The 24,151-nt window shown below is 42.4% G+C and overlaps 1 protein-coding gene across 2 annotated transcripts in view; it reads left to right on the top strand.

The window, feature by feature from the left end:
- Positions 1–19,456, top strand: part of ino80 (INO80 complex ATPase subunit) — a 160,273-nt gene extending 140,817 nt beyond the window's left edge. For both annotated transcript variants that reach the window (XM_052013345.1, XM_052013335.1), the window contains exons 31-36: positions 638–740; positions 4,884–4,972; positions 14,578–14,751; positions 16,076–16,229; positions 16,905–17,117; positions 19,225–19,456. In XM_052013345.1, the coding sequence (XP_051869305.1) occupies positions 638–740; positions 4,884–4,972; positions 14,578–14,751; positions 16,076–16,229; positions 16,905–17,117; positions 19,225–19,445 (954 nt within the window). In that variant the 3' untranslated portion in view covers positions 19,446–19,456. The remainder of the gene's footprint in view (positions 1–637; positions 741–4,883; positions 4,973–14,577; positions 14,752–16,075; positions 16,230–16,904; positions 17,118–19,224) is intronic.
- Positions 19,457–24,151: the final 4,695 nt, after the last annotated feature.

The raw sequence follows: 24,151 nt of genomic DNA, 5'->3' as shown, positions 1-24,151 counted from the left end.
CACTGTTGTAGTTGACATTGGCTCATTCAACACAGATCCTAAACCATCCTACTCTTGGTAGCTCTTACTATTAGCATCCAGAGTCAGTTCCAGTTTCTGCTTTAACTGACCTGTAGCTTATTGAAGCTGACAATCTGGTGTTCTCCAGGGACTTGATAGGACTGCAGTAACTCATTATGCAGAATAACCTTGTAAAATGCAACACCAGGTAATGCAAGTTCATGGTGTGGTGAAAGCAAAGGAAAAAGGGAACAACTTGCTTCACTGAATTAGCAAGCCTCTATGAATGAATCCAAAGTGTTTTCGGGTCATGCACATAACACACTTTGGTTGTGGAGATGCAGCCCGAGGTAGTTATCATTAGAGAATTGATATTTCAAATACATCAAAGTGCTTCCTCATTTGTGCAAGTTTCGTCAATGAACATCACCTTAAAGCAGGATTTCTCTATTCTCAGTAAGTAAATGTTCCAGGCTGACGGAGACTGCTCAGGTTCAAAGCTATAGGTTTCCTAGAACCAAAAGTGTGGTGCTGTTGCATAATTGTGATGCAAAGCAATTTGAGATCTAGCAGGGGTCCGGTCAGCCTGTTAAACTTCCCTCGCCTATAGTCATTTTACTATTTTATTTACAAACAGATTCAGAGGATGGTCATTTCTGGAGGAAACTTCAAACCAGACACGCTCAAACCAAAGGAGGTGGTCAGCTTGTTGCTGGATGATGAAGAATTGGAGAAGAAATGTAAGAACAGTCCCATTGGTTCAAATGCATGTCTGTTTTTGCTTCCTAGTTGGATTTGCCTCCTCTCCAGGTGTGACTGCCGTTTGTTATCATTATGTTCCAGGGACACTAGACATCCTTTTGCATCATATCCATGTGGCATTGAAGTTTAAGCCTTGGAATTGAGTGCTTACAGGCTGTTTGATTGTAGGCCTCACAGCTAGATATAGGTGTACGCATACACTATCTCACATATAGACACTAATACACAGGTTCACATGGACCTCTTCCAACCTTGTCACAATCACGGAATGCAATAAACGTGGCCTCCTCTACGTCAGCGAGACTAAGTGTAGACTAGGCAACTGACGCCAAGCACCTGTGCTCTTTCTGCATTGGCCATCTTGAGCTCCTGGTTGCATGCCATTTCGATTCCCCTTCCCACTCCCACATTTGACCTGTCTGTCTGCAGCCTTCTCCACTGCCACTAGAAGAACAGTATCTTGTATTCTGCCTGAGTAATTTACAAAATCTTCTCTACCTTAGAGGGCTGAGGAGACTCAGTTACTGAACTCAGGCAATCCCCATGTTACAGGGGTGGTGGGTTGTGTTCCTGTAAAACAGCCTGTGTCATAATTGTCCCTAATAGAAAGCTGTGTCATCTGTGCATGCATTAAGAAACACAAGTTGAAAAATAAATTTGGTGTTGATTTTATTATATTATAAATTTATTATAAATTATAAATAAATCAACATAAATTCTGAGTGAATTTTATTCTCTATCTCAAATTTTTGGGTAGTGATTTGTGAATTCTGTAGGGGGAAATTTCCATAGCCCTTATAGGCAGAGGTCACCTGTATATTCTTTGATATTTGGGGGTAGAGTGGGGTCAAGGCAAATGGGTTTAGTGCAGGGAAACTGAGGGAAAGGATCAGCCGTGAGCTTATTGAATGGCTGAGCAAGCATGAAGGGCCAAATGGCCTATTCCTGCTTCCATTTCATAGTGCTTGTGTTGGTTCTAAATGGTTGATCATTTTTCCCAAGGCATTGCCTCCTAGTTTTGGAATATCTAGCCCGACGAAACCCTGTCAGTCCTTTTCAAAATCCTTGTTTGTTTCATTGAGAACACTTCCCATTATTCTCAACTCCAGTGAGCATAGGCCAGTTTTCCTCCAACTCTGTTGGGTAGCCTCCTTGCCTCAGGCATGTCAAAGTTGAGTTTATTGTCATATGCATAAGTACATGTATGCATTGTAAACTGCATTTGACTCCTGATCAAGTATACCCCTTCTCGCATGCAGAAACCAAAACTGCACATACTCCAAATCTGGTCTCAGCCCAAAGTTGTGTACAATTTCAGCAAGACTCCCTTACTTTCCTGCTCCAATCCTGTTACTATAAAGACCAACACACCAGCACAACTGTTTGCTCCACCTGCATGTTTACCTTTGGCATCTCATGAACCAGGATATCAAATTCTCTCTGTGCACCTGCATTTACAAGTTTCTCATGTGTCTGTTTAACAAAAAAAAAATTTGCCTCATTTTCTCACGTTTTGGTCCAAATGGCTCCTTGCCCACACACTTAATTTGTTCACATACTTAATCTGTTCATCACTTTGCAAACTCTGTATCATCTTGCTTTCATGCCTATTTTTGTATCAGTGGCAACCTTTGATCTGTGTTTTCATCTGTCATTGATAGAATTAAGATTAGCTGGGGTGTCATAAAGGTGCCATCCCACCAGTAACTGATGCCAACATGAAAAAGTCCAGTTTATTCTTATTTTTTTGCATTTTAACCAATCCTCTAAGCTGATATTTTACCCACAGGCATTTATGTAACGGTCTATTGCATTCTATCTGGCAGTCTCTTGTGTGATGGCTTAAATGCTTTTTGAAAATCTATTTGTACTTCATTCATTGCTTCCCCTCACTTATCCTGCTAGTTACATCTTCAAAAGGTCCTATTTTTTTTCAAATAAGACTCACTTCATAATACCGAATTATAATTGTTCTACTCTGCTCAATCATATGATTTTTTCTAAATGCCCTGTCACAATATTGGATGCCAACGTTTTGCACTTCTAGTCAATATTTGTCTATTTTCACTTTTTATCCTTTAATAGATTTCATGTGATGGCTTTCAAATAGCAGTGGTGCAGTGATTAAGTTACCGGAGTAGTAACCCAGGATGTAAGTTAAAATCCCATCATGGCAGCTATGGAGCTAATAATGTGGAATTTAAAGAAAACAGCCAGTCTTAGTAATGATAGAATCACAGAAAATACAGCACAGAAATGGGCCCTTATGGGCTACGTCATCTGTGCCGACCATGATGCCTATCTGCGCTAATCCCATTTGCCTGCATTATGCCTGTATCCCTCTACTCACTTTCAGTCCTTTTAAGTGTTGTAATTGTATCTGCCTCTACTTCACCTCTGGCAGCTCATTCCAAATATTCACCACCCTCTGTGGGGGGGAAAAAATAATCCATCAGATCTCCTTTAATTTCCCCCCTCTCACTTTTTACATGTGACCTCTGGTTCTAGACTGCCCTGCCCTGGGGAAAAAATTCTGACTATCCATCTTACCTGTGCCCCTCATAATTTTATAAACCTCTATAATGTCACCCCTCAGCCTCCTATGTTCCAGGCTATCCAGTCTCTCCTTACAATTACAGCCCTCCATTCCAAGCAACATCCTGCTGATTCTCTTCTGCACTCTGTTTGCTATCATCCTTCCTGTAGTTGGCGACCATAACTGTACACAGTCTGGCCAGTGCTTTGCACAGCTGCAACATGATGACCCCACAAAACTGCCAGATTAATTTAAAACTCATCTCATTCACCTAATGTAATTCAGAAGAGGAAATCTGAGTCCTTACCTCGTCTGCCAATGTGTCACTCCAGATATGCAGCAATGCGGTTAATACTTGTGCCCTCCGAAGTAGTCTAGCAGTTTACTTTATTATTATTAGTGCTATGTTGAAACAAAAAAGATAAAACTGGATAAACCACCAACCATCGAACTGGGCATGGCAAAGTCACTCAAATCAATTTTGGTAACTGAGTGGCTTGCTAAGCCATTTTGGAGGACCTTTAAGAGTCAACTACATTTGTGGGGTGGGAATTAGATGGAGTAAGGATGGCATATTTCCTCGCAGGTATGTTTTTGTGTATCCTGTGTAATCCTCTATAAGGGATCTGCGTTTTTTTTGCCACCATGTTTATTTTTACATAGTGTTATCTTTTTCTCCTTCTTGGTGATCAATTCCTACAACAGTTCCAATCCATGGAGAGTTCACTTTTCCTGTGGAGTTTTTTTATTTATCAGTGTAATTCATATTTGTTGAGAATTATTTCATGTGTCTGTAAATGTTTGCCATTAATTACCACTATCTTTATGACATTCTATAGCATTTTTTAAATCACTGGAGAACAGGCTAAGAGCATCCCCACCTGGCACCTATCATGACAGCAGTTGGTGTGGGAGAGTTGCACGCATGGGCTTTGATTATTGGCAGTGTCTCATAGACTACCCTGTGTCTAACTAGTCAGTATGACCGTTCTAATGTAGAAGTAGTGGTTCAGCATGTACATGCCACTCTCCATTGCACCATAAGCATGCTTGCAGTTGTATTACATGGAGCACCTCACTGAACTGGAAACTGTAGTGAAATATTCATATACTCTGGTCATTCTACATGACCAAATAGCAAATGTGAAAACTTGTTACTAAAAGCAGTAATTTGATCAGATATCAGGACAAAGCTCCAAGCATCAGATTATTCCAGTGTCATCAGGATAACTGGTCATCCTATCCCACAACCTTCTGACACGCATGTGTTTGTTACATGCACATATACTGCATTGTGCTCCATACAGTTTAAGTTCACACACATGCAATGAGAAATGTCCCAGTGTCTTTGGAGTGAGGGCCAGTGGGTGGTGAACAAAAGAAAAGATTGAATATGGGGAGAATAAAATGGGATTAGTGTAAATGGGTGAAGGTTGGTGGCACAGACTTGGTGGGCTGAAAGGCCCATTTCCACACTGTATCAATCTATGAAATGTACTGTCTTACAATGACTGACATTGGGTTTGCTGGGTATCAGATTGGGTTAGTTGGTTGATTGATTCTTTCTGTCTTTCTTACTGGGAAGTGCGTCTGCGACAAGAAGAAAAGCGGATACAAGAAGAATCAAATAAAGTGAAAGATCGAAAAAGGAAACGAGAAAAATATGCAGAAAAGGTAAAATTATCTTCCCAACTGATGCAGTTTTACTGTTAGATTTTCTTAACCTTGTAATTTTTATTAGCACTGGTGAGAAAGTGGTACTTAATGTGCCAATTTCCCACATAATTAGGTACCAAGTAGAAATGGTTAACTGAAGTTACTATCAGCTGACCCAGAACTTGTGATATCTGGAAATATATTTCAATGGGTTCTTATGCACAGGATGTATAAGGTACAGTGCACAGTGTCCGCTGGCACTTCCTTTAAAGTGTGGGTTTTGATGAGGCAAGGTCAATGGTACAGTTTTGTACTTAAAGAATTAATTATTTTAAATTAATTAAAGAAATATATTAAATTTTAATGCGGATATGGTGATATATTGCAGTTGTAGTTTGTGGGAACTGATGTAGACTACATCTACACCATTTGTCTGCATCTTGGGGAAATTCAGCTCAGAGCTTGAAGAACTGGAGTCTGATATTCAGACACTGATGCATTGGCGAGAGGAAGAGTTACAAGGGCACTTTGTTCCGGTAGGCAGTCACATCCCTTTGATTACTGCAGAGATGATCAGTCAAGAGAAGCAGCAGGGTATGTCCGTAGATGAGGCAGGTATGGAGATCAATTGAAGTAGACTCTGCTCCCACAGCCTGTGCAGATGATTGGAAACTGCAGGGTGAATGAGAAAACTAATCAAAGTGCCATGATGCAGGAGGCCATGCAAGTTAAGGAATGAAAACCAGCATCTTAATAATGGGGCAAGACGAGTCGGGGCTGACTGCTGAATCAGCCCTGACTACTAGTTAGGGCTGACAGCAGACTGACTGCTCTCAGTGGTCATGAATGAGGGTACTGAAGACTCCAGTGCCTGCCTGTTGCTGGGGTTAAGGACATTTTCTTGGCTGGAGACGAGCTGAATGGAAAGGGGAAGATCCATCTGATGTGTTCCATGTGGGAACTGATGATGTAGAACAAAGGAGGTGGTTCTGCTGAAGGAATATGAACAAGTCAAACATGAACTGGCATGGGGTCAATAAAATCAGAGAGTGGGATAACAGGATTTCTATTTGTGACATACTGACACAGGGCTTCACTTGAAACTGGTGTGTATCCAGTGCCCTAGCAAATTTAATAACGAGCTGTAGGTGAGGCTTTAAATTTTAAAAAATTGGGGGTGGGGTTGGGTGGGTTGAGATGAGGGGACAGTTAGAAAGCCAGAGAGTTCAAGGCAATAAGAGCAGGATTACAATGTGAAGGACACCTGGCCCAGTCAGAGCTGAAAGAAATTAGAATAAAAGTACTGAAAAAATTAATGGGACTAAAAGCTGATAAATGGGCTAGAACCTGATGACCTGAATACCAGGGCTTTGACAGAGGTATCAATTCAGACTCGCTGGTTGCTGTGTTCCAAAGATCCACAAATTTCAGAATTGTTCCCACAGATTACTAGGTAGCAAATGTAATCCTGCAATTTAAGGTGGGGGGGTGGGGGAGCGCGGGGAACAGGGTGTGGAGAGAAAGCAGGGATCTACAGACCTCAAAATGCTGGGATCTTTTACTTACAAAATGGTAGTGGGGCACCATTTAAATAAAATAATAATAGGTTTTGCCAGAGTCAGCATGGACTTGTGAAAAGGGAATGGTGTTTGAGAAAGAAATGTGAATGAAAGAATAGCAAGTGTGTGAAATGGGGTGGCGGTGGAAGAAGACGTGATAATGGTGTTTAAGAGACATTTAGATAGGCACTCTCACTTTGAATATATTCTGACTGAGTATCCACATTCGTCTGGGATTGATGATTCTGAAGCATGCATAGGAATGCATAGGAACTAAGACCTTTTAGACCACTGGCTTCAAATTGCAAGTGCACTTGCCCTGTATGTGCAGGTTCAAGGACCTGGGCAGATCAGAGGCTGGAGACTGAACTATCAACAGACATGCTAACTTCCCAGCTATGTCTCTCCTCTTCTCAGTCCAAAATGGCCAACTCTATCCTGAGAGCTGTTGCGACCTTGTAAAACAGACTCGCACAACCAGGCCACCTTCGAGGGAAGGGCAGATTTTTGCCTCCCCCATATAGATCGTGCAGAAGGCTGAAGATATAGTGTGCTTCGGATGTGGCTAATGGGTTGCCCTTAGCAATTCAAGGTTTGAGCACCAGATGGAGCACACTGACCCTAGATAAGAAATATCCAAAGTACTGGAACATGGTTTAAGTGCCAAAATGCAGTAAGCTGGTATCATCAACAAGAAGTTGATTAGAGTTATAGAATTATACAGTATGGAAACAGGCCCTTCAGCCCAAATCATCAATGGCGACCAAGTTGTCTACCTGCTAGTCCTATTTGCCTGCTTTTGGCCCATTTTCCTATCCGTGTACCTGTCCAGATGTCTTTTAAACATTGTCGTTGTACCCACCTCTACCACTTCCTCTGGCAGCTTATTCTATATACCCATCACCCTCTGTAGAAAAGCTCACCCACAGGTCCCCTTTTAAATATTTCACCTCTTGGCTCTTAAATCTGCTCTCTAGTTTTAGACTCTCCTACCCTGGGAAAAAGATTGTGACCATTAACCTTATCTATGCCCCTCATGATGTTATAAACCTCTATAAGGTCACCCCTCTGTCTCCTACACTTCAGGGAAAGGAGGCAATGGTGAATGTTTTGGTTTATATTTTGCGTTTCTCCTCTTCCCCTCTAATCCTGTCCTTGCATTTCTCTTCTGCATGCACACTTCCCAATTGTAAGTAGGTCCCACATTAGATTTGAATGTAGCCAGCACACAGCAGGAAATTTTCAGATTTGTGGTTAGTTTTGTAGAAAGCATGGAGCCACGATACAGAGTGGTCTGTGATTTGCTTTTGCTGTAGTTTCAAGCACTTTCGTGCCTTTGTTCTTCATCTAATCAACATCCCAGTTAAATAGCAGTCAGCTGTTGCCAAGGCAGTGAATGAGATCTGGTGAGTGTGTACTGACTTATTTCCTTTAGCCTGGGAAGTGGAAATATTTCCTCCATTTATTACCATGAGAGACAAACTATGTTGAGCAGTTCTCTAGTGACACAGATTAAACATTTCCCCTCTATCTCCACGTGATGCTGAGGTAGTACAGCATCCTGAATTGCTGTCATTCGGATGGGAAGTTAACATAAGGCTCTGGTGTTGTTCAAGTACTTGCTAAGGATTCTTTGACTCTGGGAATGTTGCCTTCCGATCATTTATATTTTAACCAGCCACTGTGTGTAAAACAACTCCTCCAGAAATTGTCCATTGGATGTGAAGCATACTGAGCCAGGATCAGGGACTATGTCAGGACAAGGTCATTTTTGCTTCATGTCACACCTTTAAAATTGTGGGAAGATTGGTTCTTTTAGTGAAGTTATTAAGAATTTCTTTGGAAATTGCCTAGAAATTTCAAAAAGAAGTTAGCTTCCTTATCTCATTGTTCATTAGTGAGACTCAGCCCCTCTGTTCTCTCCATGGTAATTTGGTCCAAGGTGTCTACAGTTCAAGCAATCCAAAACTGTATTTATTTCCCACTCTCTCCCCTCAGCCTTCTATCTTCCTCTGCTTGATATATCCATCGCTCATCCTTTATGCTCTGCAGTGGGTCTGAGTTCAATTACTCTTCCTGCTGCAGCAGAGAACAACAGTTTTTCAAAACCTGGAACTTGTGTAGTTTGGTCTGTAGATAACATGGGTCAGTGAATCGTGGCTCCACTGAGACTGTCACAAGACATCCCTGCCATAATTAGTCAGTCTGCAACACTTACCCTCTAGAATAGTTGGTTCCATCTTATAACCTGATGTTACCACCATCCCTTCCCCTGCCACACACCATCAAACATATATTCCCTGTCTCCTCTTACCAGTGCCACACAGGCTCCTTTCTGGGGCAGTAGTGTTTATCCTGAGCTTGGTCTGTAGCCTGTGCAGCTGTATATGCAGTAATGATGTCTGTAATCTCCTGACAATGATTTATTCATCACTGCTACTGATCAGATTGCCAACATTAATAAAACTGAGTGTCACATCCATGCCAGCTCACTTCAGCACAGGTTCATTTCATGGATTATAGAAAGAACAAACCACTTCACAGATCTATTACTCACCACATGTTCACACATTCATTGCCCCAGAATTTAATATGTATATACATGCAATACACTTGCCCTTAAAGGAACTAAACATTGTAAGATCAGTTGTGCAATACACACACACTCTCACAATCATATACTATCACACCCATGTGCGTGCACACAGTCTTGCACTCATTGTAACATGTGTGCCCCTCGTCTCCCTTGTGCCCCTACTCAGTCCATCTTTGCGTAAATGGCGGAAAGAAAAGATACTTCTCCAAACCTCCCCACTTAATTCCCCTAGTGCCCTGTAAATATTTCACTTAAACAAGAGTAAATTGGAGTTTCCTCTTTGGGATATGGTAATATGATGGTTGATTGTTGATCCAGGGATATGCTTGAATCCCACCATGGTACCTGGGAGATGGTTATTAGTAATCACGACCAATAAATTACTATGTCCTAAAAACCCATCAATTCACTGGTGCCCTTCTGGGAAGAAAATCTGCCATACCTACCTAGTCTAGTCCCACAAAAATGTGATTGACTCCTCACTAAAATGCTATTCAGTCCAAGACATAGTTAGGGACTGACAGTGAATGCTGACTTTGCCAAAAGGATTTGGATCCATTGTGATTTAATAATATTGTAGTTATCTGTGAAGGATGTAAGTACTGCAGGATTTCAAGTACCAAGTGTCAGCATCAAGTTTGGGTCAGATGCCATGCAAGTACTATAGAGAAATAAAGCCTCCACGTGCTGCCCTACTGAACACACCCAAGGCAGATAGGGTACTCCTTCAGTGTTTCTCTCCTCCCAGGGCAGAATGAGCACTTGGGGGAGGTGGTGGGGGGGTGAGGAAGCAGAGGGATATGGTCTTCAGAGAACTTCACAGGTGGTGCCTTCCTGCCAACATTTTCAATATATATTCTCTTATACAGTTAGGAGCAATAATGCTTACCTTGGTGAATTTCACTTTGCTGCACATTGCACTATTAGAACACAGAACAGTAAAGCACAATGACTGCGATGTCCATAACGTTAATCTAAACTAATCCCATCTGTCTGCACAAGGTCCATATCCCTCCATTCCCTGCCTGCTCATGTGTCTGTCTAAATGCTTCTTAAACGTTGCTGTCATATCTGCTTCTATCACTTTCCCTGGCAGCACAACCTATCACTCTCTGTGGGAGGAGTACATCTCCTTTAAACTTTCCTCCTCTCACCTTAAACCTCTGCCCTCTTGTATTTAACAATTCCACCCTGGGGGAAAAAGACTGACCATCTCCTCCAACTTTGCCTCTCATAATTTAATATATTTCTGTCAGATCACCCCTCAGCCTCTTACACTCCAGAGAAAACGATCTGTTTCTCCAATCTCTCCTCTTAGCTAATGCTCTCTAATCCAGGCAGCATCCTGATGAACCTCTTCTGTACCCTCTCCAAAGCCTCCACATCCTTCCTGTAATGCAGTGACCAGAACTGCACACAATACCCCAAATGTGGCCTAACCAAAGTTTTATACATCTGCAACATGACTTGCCAACTTTTATACTCAATGCCCCGACCAATGAAAGCAAGCATGCGTATGCTGCCTTTACTCCCCTCTGCTTGTGTTGCATTTTCAGGCAGCTATGGACTTGGGTATGTCCAGGGGTACACAGTGTATAGGAAGGATAGGCGGGTAGGCAGAAGGGGTGGTATGGCCATGATGGTTAGTAATGATGTAAAATCAATAGAAAGGAAGGACATTGGGTCAGAAGAGGTAGAATCCTTATGGGTGGAGCTAAGAAATAGCAAGGGTAAAAGGACAATAGTAGCAGTTATATATAGGCCCCCTAATAGCAGTCAGGAAGTGGACTATAAGTTGCAGTTAGAAATAGAAAGCTGTGACAACGTTAAGATAATTATGGGGGATTTTAACATGAAGGTGGACTGGGAAATCCAGCAAGGCAGTAGATCTCAGGAGAGTGAATTTGTGGAATGTCTACGGGACAGCTTTTTGGAGCAACTTGTTGATGAGCCCACCAGGGGATCGGCTGTTTTGGATTGGGTGCTGTGTAACGAACCGGAGGTGATTAGGGAACTAAAGGTAAAGGAACCATTAGGAACTAGTGATCACAATATGATTGAGCTCAGTTTCAAATTTGAGAAGGAGAAGCTGATAACTTGTGTATCGATATTTCAGTGGAACAAAGGCAATTACAGTGGCATGAGAGAGGAGCTGGCCCAAATTGATTGGAAGAGTAAGCTAGCTGGAGGGACGGCAGAGCAGAAATGGATGGAATTTCTACAAGAAATAAGGAAAATGCAGGATAGATATATTCCAAGAAAGAAGGTTTTGAATGGAAAAAAGGCACAAATGTGGATAACGAGAGAGGTGAAGGCTAAAATGAAAGCAAAAGGGAGGGCATACAAGGAAGCAAAAATTAGTGGGAAAACAGAAAACTGGGAAACTTTTAAAAACCTGCAGAAAGAAACTAAGAAGGTCGTTAGGAAAGAAAAGATGAATTATGAAAGGAAGTTGGCAGATAACATTCGAAAGGATACTAAGAGTTTTTTTAAATATATAAGGAGTAAAAGAGAGACACGGGTTGATATAGGACCAATCGATAACAGTGCAGGAGAGATTATAATGGATGATAAAGAGATGGCAGAAGAACTAAATGAGTATTTTGCATTGGTCTTCACTGTGGCAGACGTCAGCAATATACCGGATAGTCAGGGGTCTCAAGGAATGGAACTGAGTTCAGTTAAGATTACTAGGGAGGAGGTGCTAGGGAAGCTAAATGGACTAAAGACTGAAAAGCCTCCCAGACTGGATGAGGTGCATCCCTGGGTTCTGAAAGAGGTGGCCTTAGAGATAGTGGAGGCATTTGTGATTAATTTTCCAGGAATCGATAGACTCTGGCATGGTTCCAGAGGACTGGAGGGTCACAAATGTAGTTCCGCTGTATGAGAAAGGTGGAAGGCAGCATGAAGGAAATTACAGACCTATTAGTCTGACGTTGGTGGTGGGAAAGTTATTAGAATCGATCCTCAAGGATGAGGTTATGGAATACCTAGAGGTGCAAGGCAAGATAGGTCCAAGCCAACATGGTTTCATGAAGGGAAGATCCTGCCTGACCAACCTTTTGGAGCGCTTTGAAGAAATCTCAGGCAGGGTGGATTAGGGAGAGGCGGTAGATGTTGTGTATTTAGACTTTCAAAAGGCCTTCGACAAGGTGCTGCACAAGAGACTGATTAATAAGATGAGAGGTCATGGAATTACAGGTAGGATAACAGAACGGGTGGAGCATTGGCTGGTTGGCAGAAAGCACAGGGTGGGAATAAAAGGATCCTGTTCTGGTTGGCTACCGGTTACTAGTGGTGTTCCGCAGGGGTCAGTGTTGGGGCCGCTTCTTTTTACCCTGTACATTAACGATTTGGATGATGGAGTAAATGGTTTTGTGGCTAAGTTTGCAGATGACACCAGGAGTAGGGAGTATTGAGGAGACAGGAAGGTGGCAGAGAGACCTAGATAGTTTAGGAGAATGGGCAAGGAAATGGCAGATGAAATTCGATGTTGAGAAATGTGCAGTTGTACACTTTGGAAACACAAATAAACGGGCAGATTATTATCTAGAAGGGGGAGAAAATTCAAAGTACAGAAGTACAAAGGGACTTGGGGGTATTTGTCCAGGATACCCTAAAGGTTAACCACAGGTCGGATCGGTGGTAAGGAAAGTGAATGCTATGTTGGCATTCATTTCGAGAGGTATAGTGTATAAAAGTAAGGAAGTGTTGATGAGGCTCTACGGGGCACTAGTGAGGCCTCATTTGGAATACTGTGTACAGTTTTGGGCCCCATATCTTAGGAAGGATGCGCTGATGTTGGAGAGGGTTCAGAGGAGATTTATGAGGATGATTCCCGGAATGAAAGGGCTTACATGTGATGAGCGTTTGTCGGCTCTTGGACTGTACTCACTGGAGTACAGAAGAATGAGAGGGGACCTCATAGGAACATTTAAAATGTTGAAAGGACTGGACAGAGTAGATGTGGCCAAGCTGTTTCCCTTGGTAGGTGAGTCCAGGACCAGAGGGCACAATCTTAGAATTAGAAGGTGCAGGTCTAAAACAGATGAGAAATTTCTTTAGCCAGTGGGTAGTGAATTTATGGAATTCAGCAGTGGAGGCCAGATCATTGGAGGTGTTTAAGGAGGAGATAGACGGATACCTAATTAGTTAAGGTATCAAGGGATATGGGGATAAGGCCAGAAATTGGGGTTAGAATAGTTTGTTTTGCTCATGGAGCAGACTTCCCCCATCCCACTCCCCCCCCCCCATTTCTTTTTTTCTTTTTCCCCTTTTCTTTGGAGCAGACTCGATGGGCCGAATGGCCTACTTCTGCTCCCTTGTCTTGTGATCTTGTGACCCCATGGTCCCTCTGTACATCATTGCTCCAATGAGTCCTGCAGTTTATACTTTGCTCTTGCATTTGACCTCCCAAAATGCATTACCTCACCTTGTCTGGATTGAACGCCATGTGCCATTTCTCTCTCCACATTTGCAACTGATCTGTATCCTGCTGTATTCTCTAACAACCTTGCTCACTATCTGCAAACTAGCTAATCAGACAACATCCACTGCCTACCCTCACCAATCATCTTCATCACCTGCTCAAAGAAAACTCTCACATGACTTCCCCCACAGAAAGCCATGCTGACTATCCCTGATGTCCATGCCTTTCCAAATGCAAGTAAATCCTGTCCCTAAGAATCTCCAGATAATGTCCTTACTGTTGATGCAAGGCTCAGCGGCCTATAATTTTCTGGATTATTTCAATTGCCCTTAAACACCATAGGCAAAGTCCTAGAAGACTGGAGAATAGCCAATGACTAAAGAGGATACAAAGATCTCTGTCAAAGCCCAGCAGTCTCCTATCTTGCCTCCTTCAGTATCCTGGGATAGATCCCATTAATAATGCAGCCCAAAGGTAATTGCAGCAAGGGGTGGGTGGGTTGCGGGCAGGTTTGCATTTGTGCTTCCATTTACAAATGTGGATCCAGGGATAAAATGTATGACTTCTAAGTGTTGGCTGAATTGCATCTGAACTCCCTGATCATGTATTTTCTCCACTTCACCTGCAGACTCCTAGCATCCAAGCTACAGGATGCCGATTAGTTAGCAGCCACTGTTCAATGGTTCAGGGAAATTTGGAATAGACATTCTGGATGTGAATTGTATTTGCAGCTGTGTCCAGTGCTAAATCTGAATCGGTGAACTTGGCTTCACCTTTATCCTACAGCTGACAAGGTCTTGAAATCTGTGTCAGTCCATATGAAGGGTCTTGACCGATAACATCAACTGTCTATTTGCCTCTGCAGATGCTGTCTGACCTACTGAGTTCCTCCAGCAGATTGTTTTTTTTATTCTCAGAATTTTAGTAATGTCATGGGGAAGTCTTGAGTGTTTAACCAACTCATGGGTGTAGTGCACTGCTAAAATAACTGGGTGTGTCTGGTCAATGCAATTTTTGATGCATTGTTTGTTTTCAACAGAAGAAGAAGGAGGATGGTGAGAATGCGATAAAGAGGAGGAAAGACGGCTGGAGTATGCTAACACCCTCATTAGCATCTGCTGATAACTCCAACATGTCCTCAGGAAACATGTCAGCAGACGGAGAGGAGTCTTTCATTAGTGTGGACTCAGCCATGCCCAGCCCTTACAGTGAGGTATTGAAGCACTTACAACCAAGCTTTCCAAAGCTGGAGCAAACCTCCACCACAATAATAACAACTTTATAGGATCTTTAATATGGCCAAACTTGTTTCAAGGTGCCTCACAAGCATATTATGAAACAAAATTTAAATATGACTAAAGGCATCGTTAAATGAGTAAACAGGTGGGGAGGTTTCTAAAAAGGGGTTTCTGTAAAAAAAAGAGCAGTTGAATTCTGGGATGATCACGAAGCCTGATTAGGACCAGTTGGGGGGTGGGGGGAGGGGAACGGGTAATTGTAGTAACGGTAATGGGTGATGCAACTAGGGATTAAATGCAAATAGGGATTTTAAAAAAACTAATCCTTTGCAAAACAACCCCCACCTCAACTGGGTCTCAAATTCTTCTCGTGGGAACAATGCAGCAAGATAGGATGGGATGTTCTGTGAGAGAAGTCTGAAAGAAAAGTCTCTTCCACAAATATACCAAGTCAAAGGATATTTAAGGAACCAAACTTCTACAGTTAATTATAGAAGCCATATAAAATGAATATCTTCAGGAAAGAGCGTAGAATCTTAAAACTCTGTATTCACTTAAAACCATGGTCCGTAATCAGACAATCTGGGATTAGTCAAAGAATTAGGAAGAGGTGAATGAGTGAAACACAACATTTGACATTAAAATTAACAAGGGAAAGATGGAAGGGAATGCAGTAAAGGAATTCGTTGCTTCACATGTTGTTAACTTGGGTCAGGTCTGTATTCTACACCCTGGCCTTACAGTCATGGTTGCCACCACTTTCTTTAGGTCTTCACTGGAGGGATAGCTAGGAAATCCAAGCAAGCCATCTGAGCATGGAATGTGAAGTTAGCAAACTGTAATACAGGGTTGGTTGCTGCTGACATAGAAGTGGAATTGTTTCACCACTATTTCACCTGGCACTTGCAACCTTTTATTGGAAATGGTCTTCAAGCTGATGCATTGTGGCAGAAGATTGAGAAATTAGACCAATTTGGATAAGTATTTTTTGTCTCATCTGTAAAGGGCCTCTGTATGGAATTTGGCACTGGAATGCCAATGTTATTTGCTCTGCTCTTTTTCCATTATTACTTGACTTTTCAAATTCCTTGTGATGGACACACTTATTTCTGTCCTACTGGCACAACATGTATCTCCCCATTTGGCTGCTCAGTGTAAATGGTGGTGTGCAGGAACTCTTAAGAAATAAGGCATGGATTTTCAGTTGCATGTGGTGGTTGGTGGGGATTTAGTTGTGCACAATGCATTGGTCCAAAAATGCAGGCTGCCAGTGTAACCTATGATCTCCATTTCCCATAGATATCCATGAGTAGTGAACAGCATACGGGATCAATTGCACCTGATGAAAGCAGCAGTGACCTTGTGATTGTGGATGACCCAACATCAGCCTCTCAATCTAGAGCAACCAATTCTCCAGTCTCCGTTGCAGGCTCAACTTCGGACCACATGAATGGTATGGCATTGAGGCATCTCTCACTGTGTCCTATAACCTATCCTCCAACCAAATGTCCAGCTGGAAATGTAACCGGTTGCAACGAACTGGTAATTTTGTAACCTTGAACTAAAACCTGGTGGTGTTGCGTGACTTTGAGTCACCCAAGGCAATGATCGTCACCCTTTCTGTTTAATTGTGCAGTTTCCTGTTTGTTTTGTTGTACCACTCAAGCTTGTGATTATAAATAGAATTAGCAGCTGGGGATTAGTGGGAGGCAGGAGAACAATTCAGCTGTGATATCAGTCCAAAGTGTCAACTTGTAATCTTCCCCTCAACACTTGGTGAATTGTTTTCTCATATCCTGCTGGTAATTCTATACAAATGCCTGTGTATTTGAGTGTGGTACTGTATATGCCAGTGTATTGGCTGGGAGAGACTGGGTGAGTGGGGCAGACACTACCATTGAATAAATAGAGGATGGGTTAATGTGGAAAAACCAAAAGCAAGAGCCTTTTCCACCATCCATTGTAGACTGAAATTGGCTTCTGATTCTGCACAGTATTGGATGCCTTGTGACCAGTGCTGCTGATCCTTAATGTAGGTGGTATGCCTGTTCAGCAAGCCATCGTGTTAGAATCCTGGACTAAATTGGTTACTGTGGTTAGTGATGAATTAATGTATTTACTTTTGCAGGTGTTTCGCAAGACAGGTCTGGTTCCAACATGGGCCCTTCAGGCAGGGGCAGAGGACGTCCAAAAGGATCCGGGACTACATCAAAGGGTTCGGGGAAAAATCGAGGGAGGAAGTCCACGGCTGGTAGTGCAGCAGCGATGGCAGGAGCCAGGGCAGGAGCAGCAGCAGCTTCAGCTGCCGCATATGCAGCGTATGGGTACAGTGTGTCCAAAGGTAAGGTACAGGCTGAACACTTAATAGGAGCATTGTATATGTGTGTCTGGGCTCAGTGAAACCATGCTCTCCCTTTTAATAACTCCATATATCATCAACCTTGAACAGGTGGGAGCAAGCACATTTGTAATGGCTTATCACAGTGTTGGTCGCCAATGCCCATAATGACAAGACAACAACAGTCTTTGCTCAATGGCCATACTCTCAGGAGTAAATACATGTCAAGTTGATCCAGTGGTACTGATTTCACGCCCCGTGATTAAATTATTTTCAGGGGCTGGCACTGTTACCTGGAGTAAGCTGCTTCCATGCCATGTTTACCTCAATCGTCAAAAACTGTGACAGCGATGATTCATAATATACAACGATAACTGTCGTACCTATTTTCTGAAGTCAAGAACACTCCTGACATCTGACCTCAATCCCCAATGATCCCTTTACTGCCCAATATCAAGGTAAACTGAAGAAGGGCTAAAGAATCCCAACAAAGAGCCCTTGCTCTGTGCACCTAGTGGAATTCATCACATGGTTCTTCAAAAATAGGATTAATATTCTTGTCTATCAAAACTGGTTCAGACCCAGCAAACCTTCATAAGGGGCAAATGAACTGTAAATTGTTTCAACAATACAACATTACTCTTGATACAGAAAATAATAACAATGTTGCTTACTTTCTCAAACAGACTTTAATCTGAATCTTATAGGCAGTAACTTAAATCTGGCCTATCTGCCTTGCTGATCCAAAACAAACATGTAACCGTCAGAGTGAAATAACATTAAGGTTTAGTGGATAATACTATCCTTGTTGTCAAGCCAGCACAGGAACCTGCAGTGCACTATAGACAGTAACATTGAGGTTCTCTGGGCAACACTCGAGGTGCTGAGCAGCACTGGAACTTGTGTCAGTGTGTACTCCAAACATAAAATTCAATCACCAATAAAGCTGGTGAAACTATTGCATGTATGCTACTGTACTGTTGTCCTCTATTATGAGCTTGTGATGTCTATTTCATCCTCTGACAGTCTTGGTTTATGGGTTAACTTGTTCCCTTTCTGCACTAGTCTTTCCATTATTGACAGCTGGATTCCCATTGTCTGAATTCCAGCCAATCAAGATATTTTGAAAAGTTGGACCTGATCATATCTGGAGTCTTGTTTAACAAGGAATAGCCAGTGGTAGTCAATTCCATCTTCCAAATTCTTTGATTGCTTTACTTGAAGTTACAGATTGTTAAATGGCTATTGTCCATGTATATGGATGGCAGACTGAATCAAGGTAGCTGATGCTCCTATTTTAAAATGGTGTTCATTTATTTCCTTTCTTGAAGGTGAGATTGAATGCAGTGGTGTGTTATTAATGTCAGGGCCAAAATTAAGCACTTGCTATTTTAGTCTGTGCACCTGTAACAACCAATAGAAATTCATATTGGGAGACTACCTGTAGGAGATCTTCCATTCTCTGTCCTGGTTTCAAGTTCATTCTAAGCTTGCACAGTATTTTTGCTTTATGCTGCCAGTAAAGGTTCCATTTCAAATTAGCTAGACTGCTGAAATATTACAAAGTATTTATACAAGGTGATTCAGTACAAAAGATCTATTTTAATGTTTCTCCACCCAATCCATCAGTATTTATTTCTACTCCTTTTTCTGTCATAATTGATGGCACTCTGTAGAGGGAGCTGTATCACTAACCTGTGTTGTACCCACCCGGAGTGCTTAATGGGAAAGCATATAGGAAGCATTACTCTATCAAATCTGTGTCGTACCTGGCCTGGGAGTGTTTAAAGGGACAGTGCAGCAGAAGCATCAGTCTAAGTATAAGCTGTTTTGTACCTACGCTGGGAGTGATTGTGCAGGGTAGAGGGAACTTTACTCTGTAATTGGCTTGTGCTTTAACGCTCAGTGCAAGGGAAGCTTCACTCTGTACCTACCCTGGAGGTGGAGATCTACGCTGTCGCTCACTAGTACTACACCCACCAAGGAAGAGATTTTTAGCATTGACACTTACTCATTTTGGTGAGTGAAGTGTTGGGGAGATTGAAGATTTGCAAATTCTGGTTGTTTCAGACTGTATTGAACATTCCCCTGTTTCTTCTTTGCTCTCCAGGTATGGCAAGTAGTGGCCCAGGACAGTCACCTCTCTCCCGGCCGACTAGCAGCAGCACGTTTGGAATGATGAGCACCTCCCCCATGGGCTCCCCCCACAGCCTGTCAAACAGCGTCCCAGGAACACCACAAACCCCAACCGACACTAGCACGCCTTCTCCATCGCCTGGCAAGAAGGGCGGCAGGGGTCTGGTTCAGCCTCCTTCAGCTGGGGGCCGGTAACCACCAGCATAATGCCGTTGGTGGTGTGGGTGGCGGGTGGGAGGGAGGGGGCGTGATTGTATTGAGCGGGAGGGGTGGTGGGGTGTCACATAACTTTCATGTGTAAGGGTTTAAAGTTTAAGAAGCCTAATAAGCAAAATCATGGAAAATCTTTTTCCTCTGAATGATGTGTACATAATGTTTACCAGGAGAGCACAGAATCTTTGTTTGTTTTTTTTTGAATGTGCTATTTTTTTATAGATGAACTTGTAAATATGTACAAAAAAAAGGAAAAAAACCAAACAGAAACTGCTATCTTTTACTAACCCGACAGAGGCTGGTGAGAATCCAGTTGAGTGATGAATAGTAATTTTATGGAGAGATTGTATGCGTGTGAATTTTTACTAGTTTCCAGTGCTGAAAGGTAAACATTCTGAAGTCCATGTGTTTAATTTGCAGAGGTGTTCGCCAGTTGCCCTTGAGAACAGAAGCATCATTTGCCCTGTGCCCCCCTCCGTGCCTCCTTCCTTCCTACAACTACAAGTGTCGCTGTCCAGTGGTGGTGCTGTTCCCTCCGACAGCTGGGAGATGCTTCTGAATGCATCCCACTGAGCGTTTATTGAGGTCTGATGTGCTAGTGGTCTCTCCCTTTCACATACTGACAAATCCACTGTGCATTTTCCAACTCTGATTGGAAACTCCCAGGCTGTTCACAAGTATTTGTAAAGTGCTAGGGGGCAGGACCAGCAGGACTCAGTAACTACCAATCCATGAAGGGTTATTCCCTGACACGGTGCTGCTGCTGAGCATTTAGACATACTTTATCATAGGTTGATTTCTGCAGATTGCCCCACAGGTTCCTAACCTCTCCTGCATGCTATCGAGAAGAGGCAGTTAAAAGAGCCCAACTGCACAGTAAGGCTCCAGTTGTGTATAGGCTGTACTGTGTCACCTTTTTAAAGCTCCTGGTGTGCAAAGTCAGCACTGTGTCACTGCTTTAGCTCTAGTTGTGCACAGGTTCTGGTACAGGAGCTTCTCTCCCTGTTGTTTCTCCTCAATCCCTCTCTATTGTACCCATCCCTGGACCCTCTGGCACTCAACCCCCTTTCTCTAGCATTCTGTCTGCTCTCCACTCTTGCTTTGTTCTCTCTCATTCTGACCTACAAAGAAAAGTATCTGTTCCCCTTTTTCATCTCTGGTTTGTCTCCTTTCCCCTTGTGTTATGAGCAAAAGGAAAATACACAGTCTTTTAAATGATGTGTTTTATATGAATGTTAAAATCTGGAGCATGTGCAGTAAATACTGCTGCTCATTTGAACCTGCTGTCCTCTCAGTTGCCACCCTTGGTGTTGCCTTTCATCCCTGGTAGGCGGCCAGACTAGTTTTTCCATCCAGTGGAATGGATCTGTTGAGAGATTTGATGTATAATTTAGGAGACATCGTTCTGCTTGTACGGGCAGCTCTGTGAGATATGCTGCAAACAGCCTTCATTACCACCCCTCCCCCATACAGCAGCTCTCCATTTGCTTAACAGTAGGGTAGAACCCTGAACAGAATTGATCCTTGGAAGGCACTTTCTTTAAAACATCCAGAGGACAATTGATGGTATCACACTAAAATCATATTGCTTATACCCCCATACTTCAGATTACATTCCACTTCCCAGTGCATGTGTCAGGTACGGAATCTTCACTGTAAGGCATCTAGACACACTCCCCTCTCTCACGGGCAAGCACATGCCTTTTCCTTTGGTCAAGTATTGAATGTGCCTGTTGAGGTGGGAGGTTTAACAGGGATCCTTGAGCCCTGTTCCAACTGGCCACACTCTGTTTATTCTGGTCTGCAGATAATACACACATTACGTATCTGTTTGTATTCCAAAACTTGCACGTTCTGTTTAAGACTTGATCTACCCATTTAAGCCAAGGTATTGAGACAGGGAAATATTTTTCAATTCCCTATTGGCCTGTGCAGAGATCCAGCTTGTAGCCCAGAGAATAAGGTGGGGAAGGTTTGAGGAGGATTTATGGAGGAGGGGGCCTGAGGGGTTATGTATGCAATACTAGTTCTCTGAATCAGTTCTCCCCCTGCCCACCTCGATGTTGTGGGTTGATTGACTGATTTGTTTTACTGCACCCCCCATAACTTAACACAATCAGTTAATGAAATCACACACAATTTGTGTTTGACTTAAGCAAGACTGATTCAGGTACAAACTGTGTCAGAATAAAATCAAAGTGTCTAATGAACTGCTGGTGTTTGTGTTTCTTGGAGTAAACTTGGCTGTGAAATGGAGCTTTAGTTTGGGGAGTTGACTGTGCAGACCAATGCATCCCCCAGCTTTGATCCTCGGACCAAGTGCAATACCTGGGCTCAACCAGGGCAACAGGAGGGACTGAAACATTTAGACTGTGCACAGAGCTAAGGTTGTCAGGTGGTTTCCAATCTAGTTCCTGTTTGAGTGACCCTTGCTAGAAAGAGCCTGTAAACAGGTACCAGATGAGAACCAAATCCAGTTCATTGTTCACACAGTTGAACAGACTGCCAATACTCATTTTCTAGGCTTTCCACAAAGAATGGCCTCCGGGCTGAAGACTGACTCATTCTGATTCCTGTAGTGTAGTACCTCACCAAGGAGGATGTGTGGGAGATGTGAAGTCCAGTCTGTACCATCCCTATGTAACGGAGGAAGGCGACGAGACCACAGCAGCAAAATAATGGAAGGAAATGAATGTGTAATTAGATGGAGCAATACTGTAACAGCTCTGCAATGTGAGGGAGGATATGCATGTAAGGATCATACATGCTGAAAGGGAGGGTGTGAGTAACAACTGAATAATGTGAGGGAGCTGACAAATTTGGCAATAACTTGAAGGACATACGCCTGCAGCAGAGAAACAGAAGTAGGTCATTTGTCTCTTGTGCCTGTTCCACCTTTCAGTAATGTGGCTGATCTTTTACCTCAGCTCCACTCTCCTGCATTTAACCTTATTCCCATGATATCCAAAAATCTGTCTTGAACATACTGAGTAACTCGTTCATGGGGCAGAGAGTTCCAAAGTTTCACTACCCACTAGACGAAGAAATCCCTTATCTGTTCTGAATGGCCAACCCCTTATTTTGAGACTGGGTCTCCTGGATCTAGGTTAAAGATACCCAGCTATAGAAAATATCCTGCATCCATTCTCTCAAATCCCATAAGAATTCTGTATGTTTCAATCAAGTCATCTCTCATTCTAAAGAGTACAAGTCCAATCTGCTTAAACTATGGACAATTTCTCCAAGAAATGATAGGAGGGAGAATGAGTGCATGACAAAATCTTTGTACTGTACTAATACTTTATAGCTGTATGTGTATATATGGGTGTATTGTGAGGAGTGGTGATATCTCAAACAGCTGTGAATGACATGGTGTCTATAATGTGAGAGCTAACAGCTGTGTATCATGAACATTTTTTAAAACTGCAGATGCTGGAAATCTGAAATAAAAAAATGCTGGAAACACTCAGCGGGTCAGGCAGCATCTATGGGAAGGGAAACTGAGTTAATATTTCAGGTCGGAGACCTGTTATGGATGTGAAGAAACCTTTTTGTCCTGTGCAATCTTGGCTACATATAATGTACAGACCCTTGATTTGATGCTGCATTTGGGCTTCAGCAGAACAGCTGGATAAAATGTGAGGGAAGACAAGCCTGTTACTTGTAAATTAATCTGCGTCCACTGCACATACAGTGAGAGGGAGGGGATGTCTGTAACAGCTTGAGGGATAGAAATGAAGATCAGGTAATGCAGTTTGTGACTGTCTTTAGCTTCCTTTTACAGAGGGAATAGCTTTGTTCCTCTGTCAATTGTCAATCACAGTGTTGGTGAAGGAGCAAGAGAGGTGGGGTTGGGATTAATTGCTGGATATAAATGACCCCCACATTACAGCCGTTCGAGTTACGGAAATTCACCCTTACAGAATTCACAAATCATTATCCAAAAATCTAACATACAGAATAAAATTCGCTCTTACAGAATTTGGGTGGGGAAAAATTCAATAAATGTATGCAAAATGCAAAAGAAATAACACATTTTGTCTTTTTTTTCCAACTCTTATTTCTTAATGCAAAATAATGTGGCTTTTTTTTTTGGGCAGTAGGTTCACTTTGCTCTCTAGCAGGTTATTTTGCCTCCAAGAGTTTGTCACATTATTTATCCTCAAGAGTCTGAAACGGCCAGCAAGTTGTAGACCTAAACAACCACTGTTATTAGTTGCGAGTTATATCATCAAACTTAACTATATTTGATATGTGTTTAACCATTGCTTTCCTACCTTTTACAACGTGCCACATACCTTCCTAGTTTGTCTTGTTTGGATTTAAAACTCTGCTTCAGATTGAACTTAATAGCTTTCAAGCTTAACACAACATTCCATCAGATTGTGATCATTCTTCCCTCAAGGCTCCCTAACTATTAGTTGATCTGTTTTCATTGCAAAATACTAGATCCTTGTTGGTTGCTTAACATACTTTTCCAGAAAATTATATAGGACACATTTCCCTGAATTGGTCCTCCATTACTATTACTGCTAATTTGGTTTGTCAAGTTTATATTTATAAGTCCCCCACTTTTAACGTATTGGCCTTGTTGCATGCTCCTCACATCTCCTGATTTATACTGTGCCCTATACTACCGTTACTGTTGGGGAGGGCTTATATAAAACTTCCACTGATGTATTACTCCT

Source organism: Pristis pectinata, chromosome 1 (genome assembly GCF_009764475.1).
Source record: "Pristis pectinata isolate sPriPec2 chromosome 1, sPriPec2.1.pri, whole genome shotgun sequence".
NCBI lineage: Eukaryota > Metazoa > Chordata > Chondrichthyes > Rhinopristiformes > Pristidae > Pristis > Pristis pectinata.
This window is presented reverse-complemented; position numbering and strand designations above follow the sequence as displayed.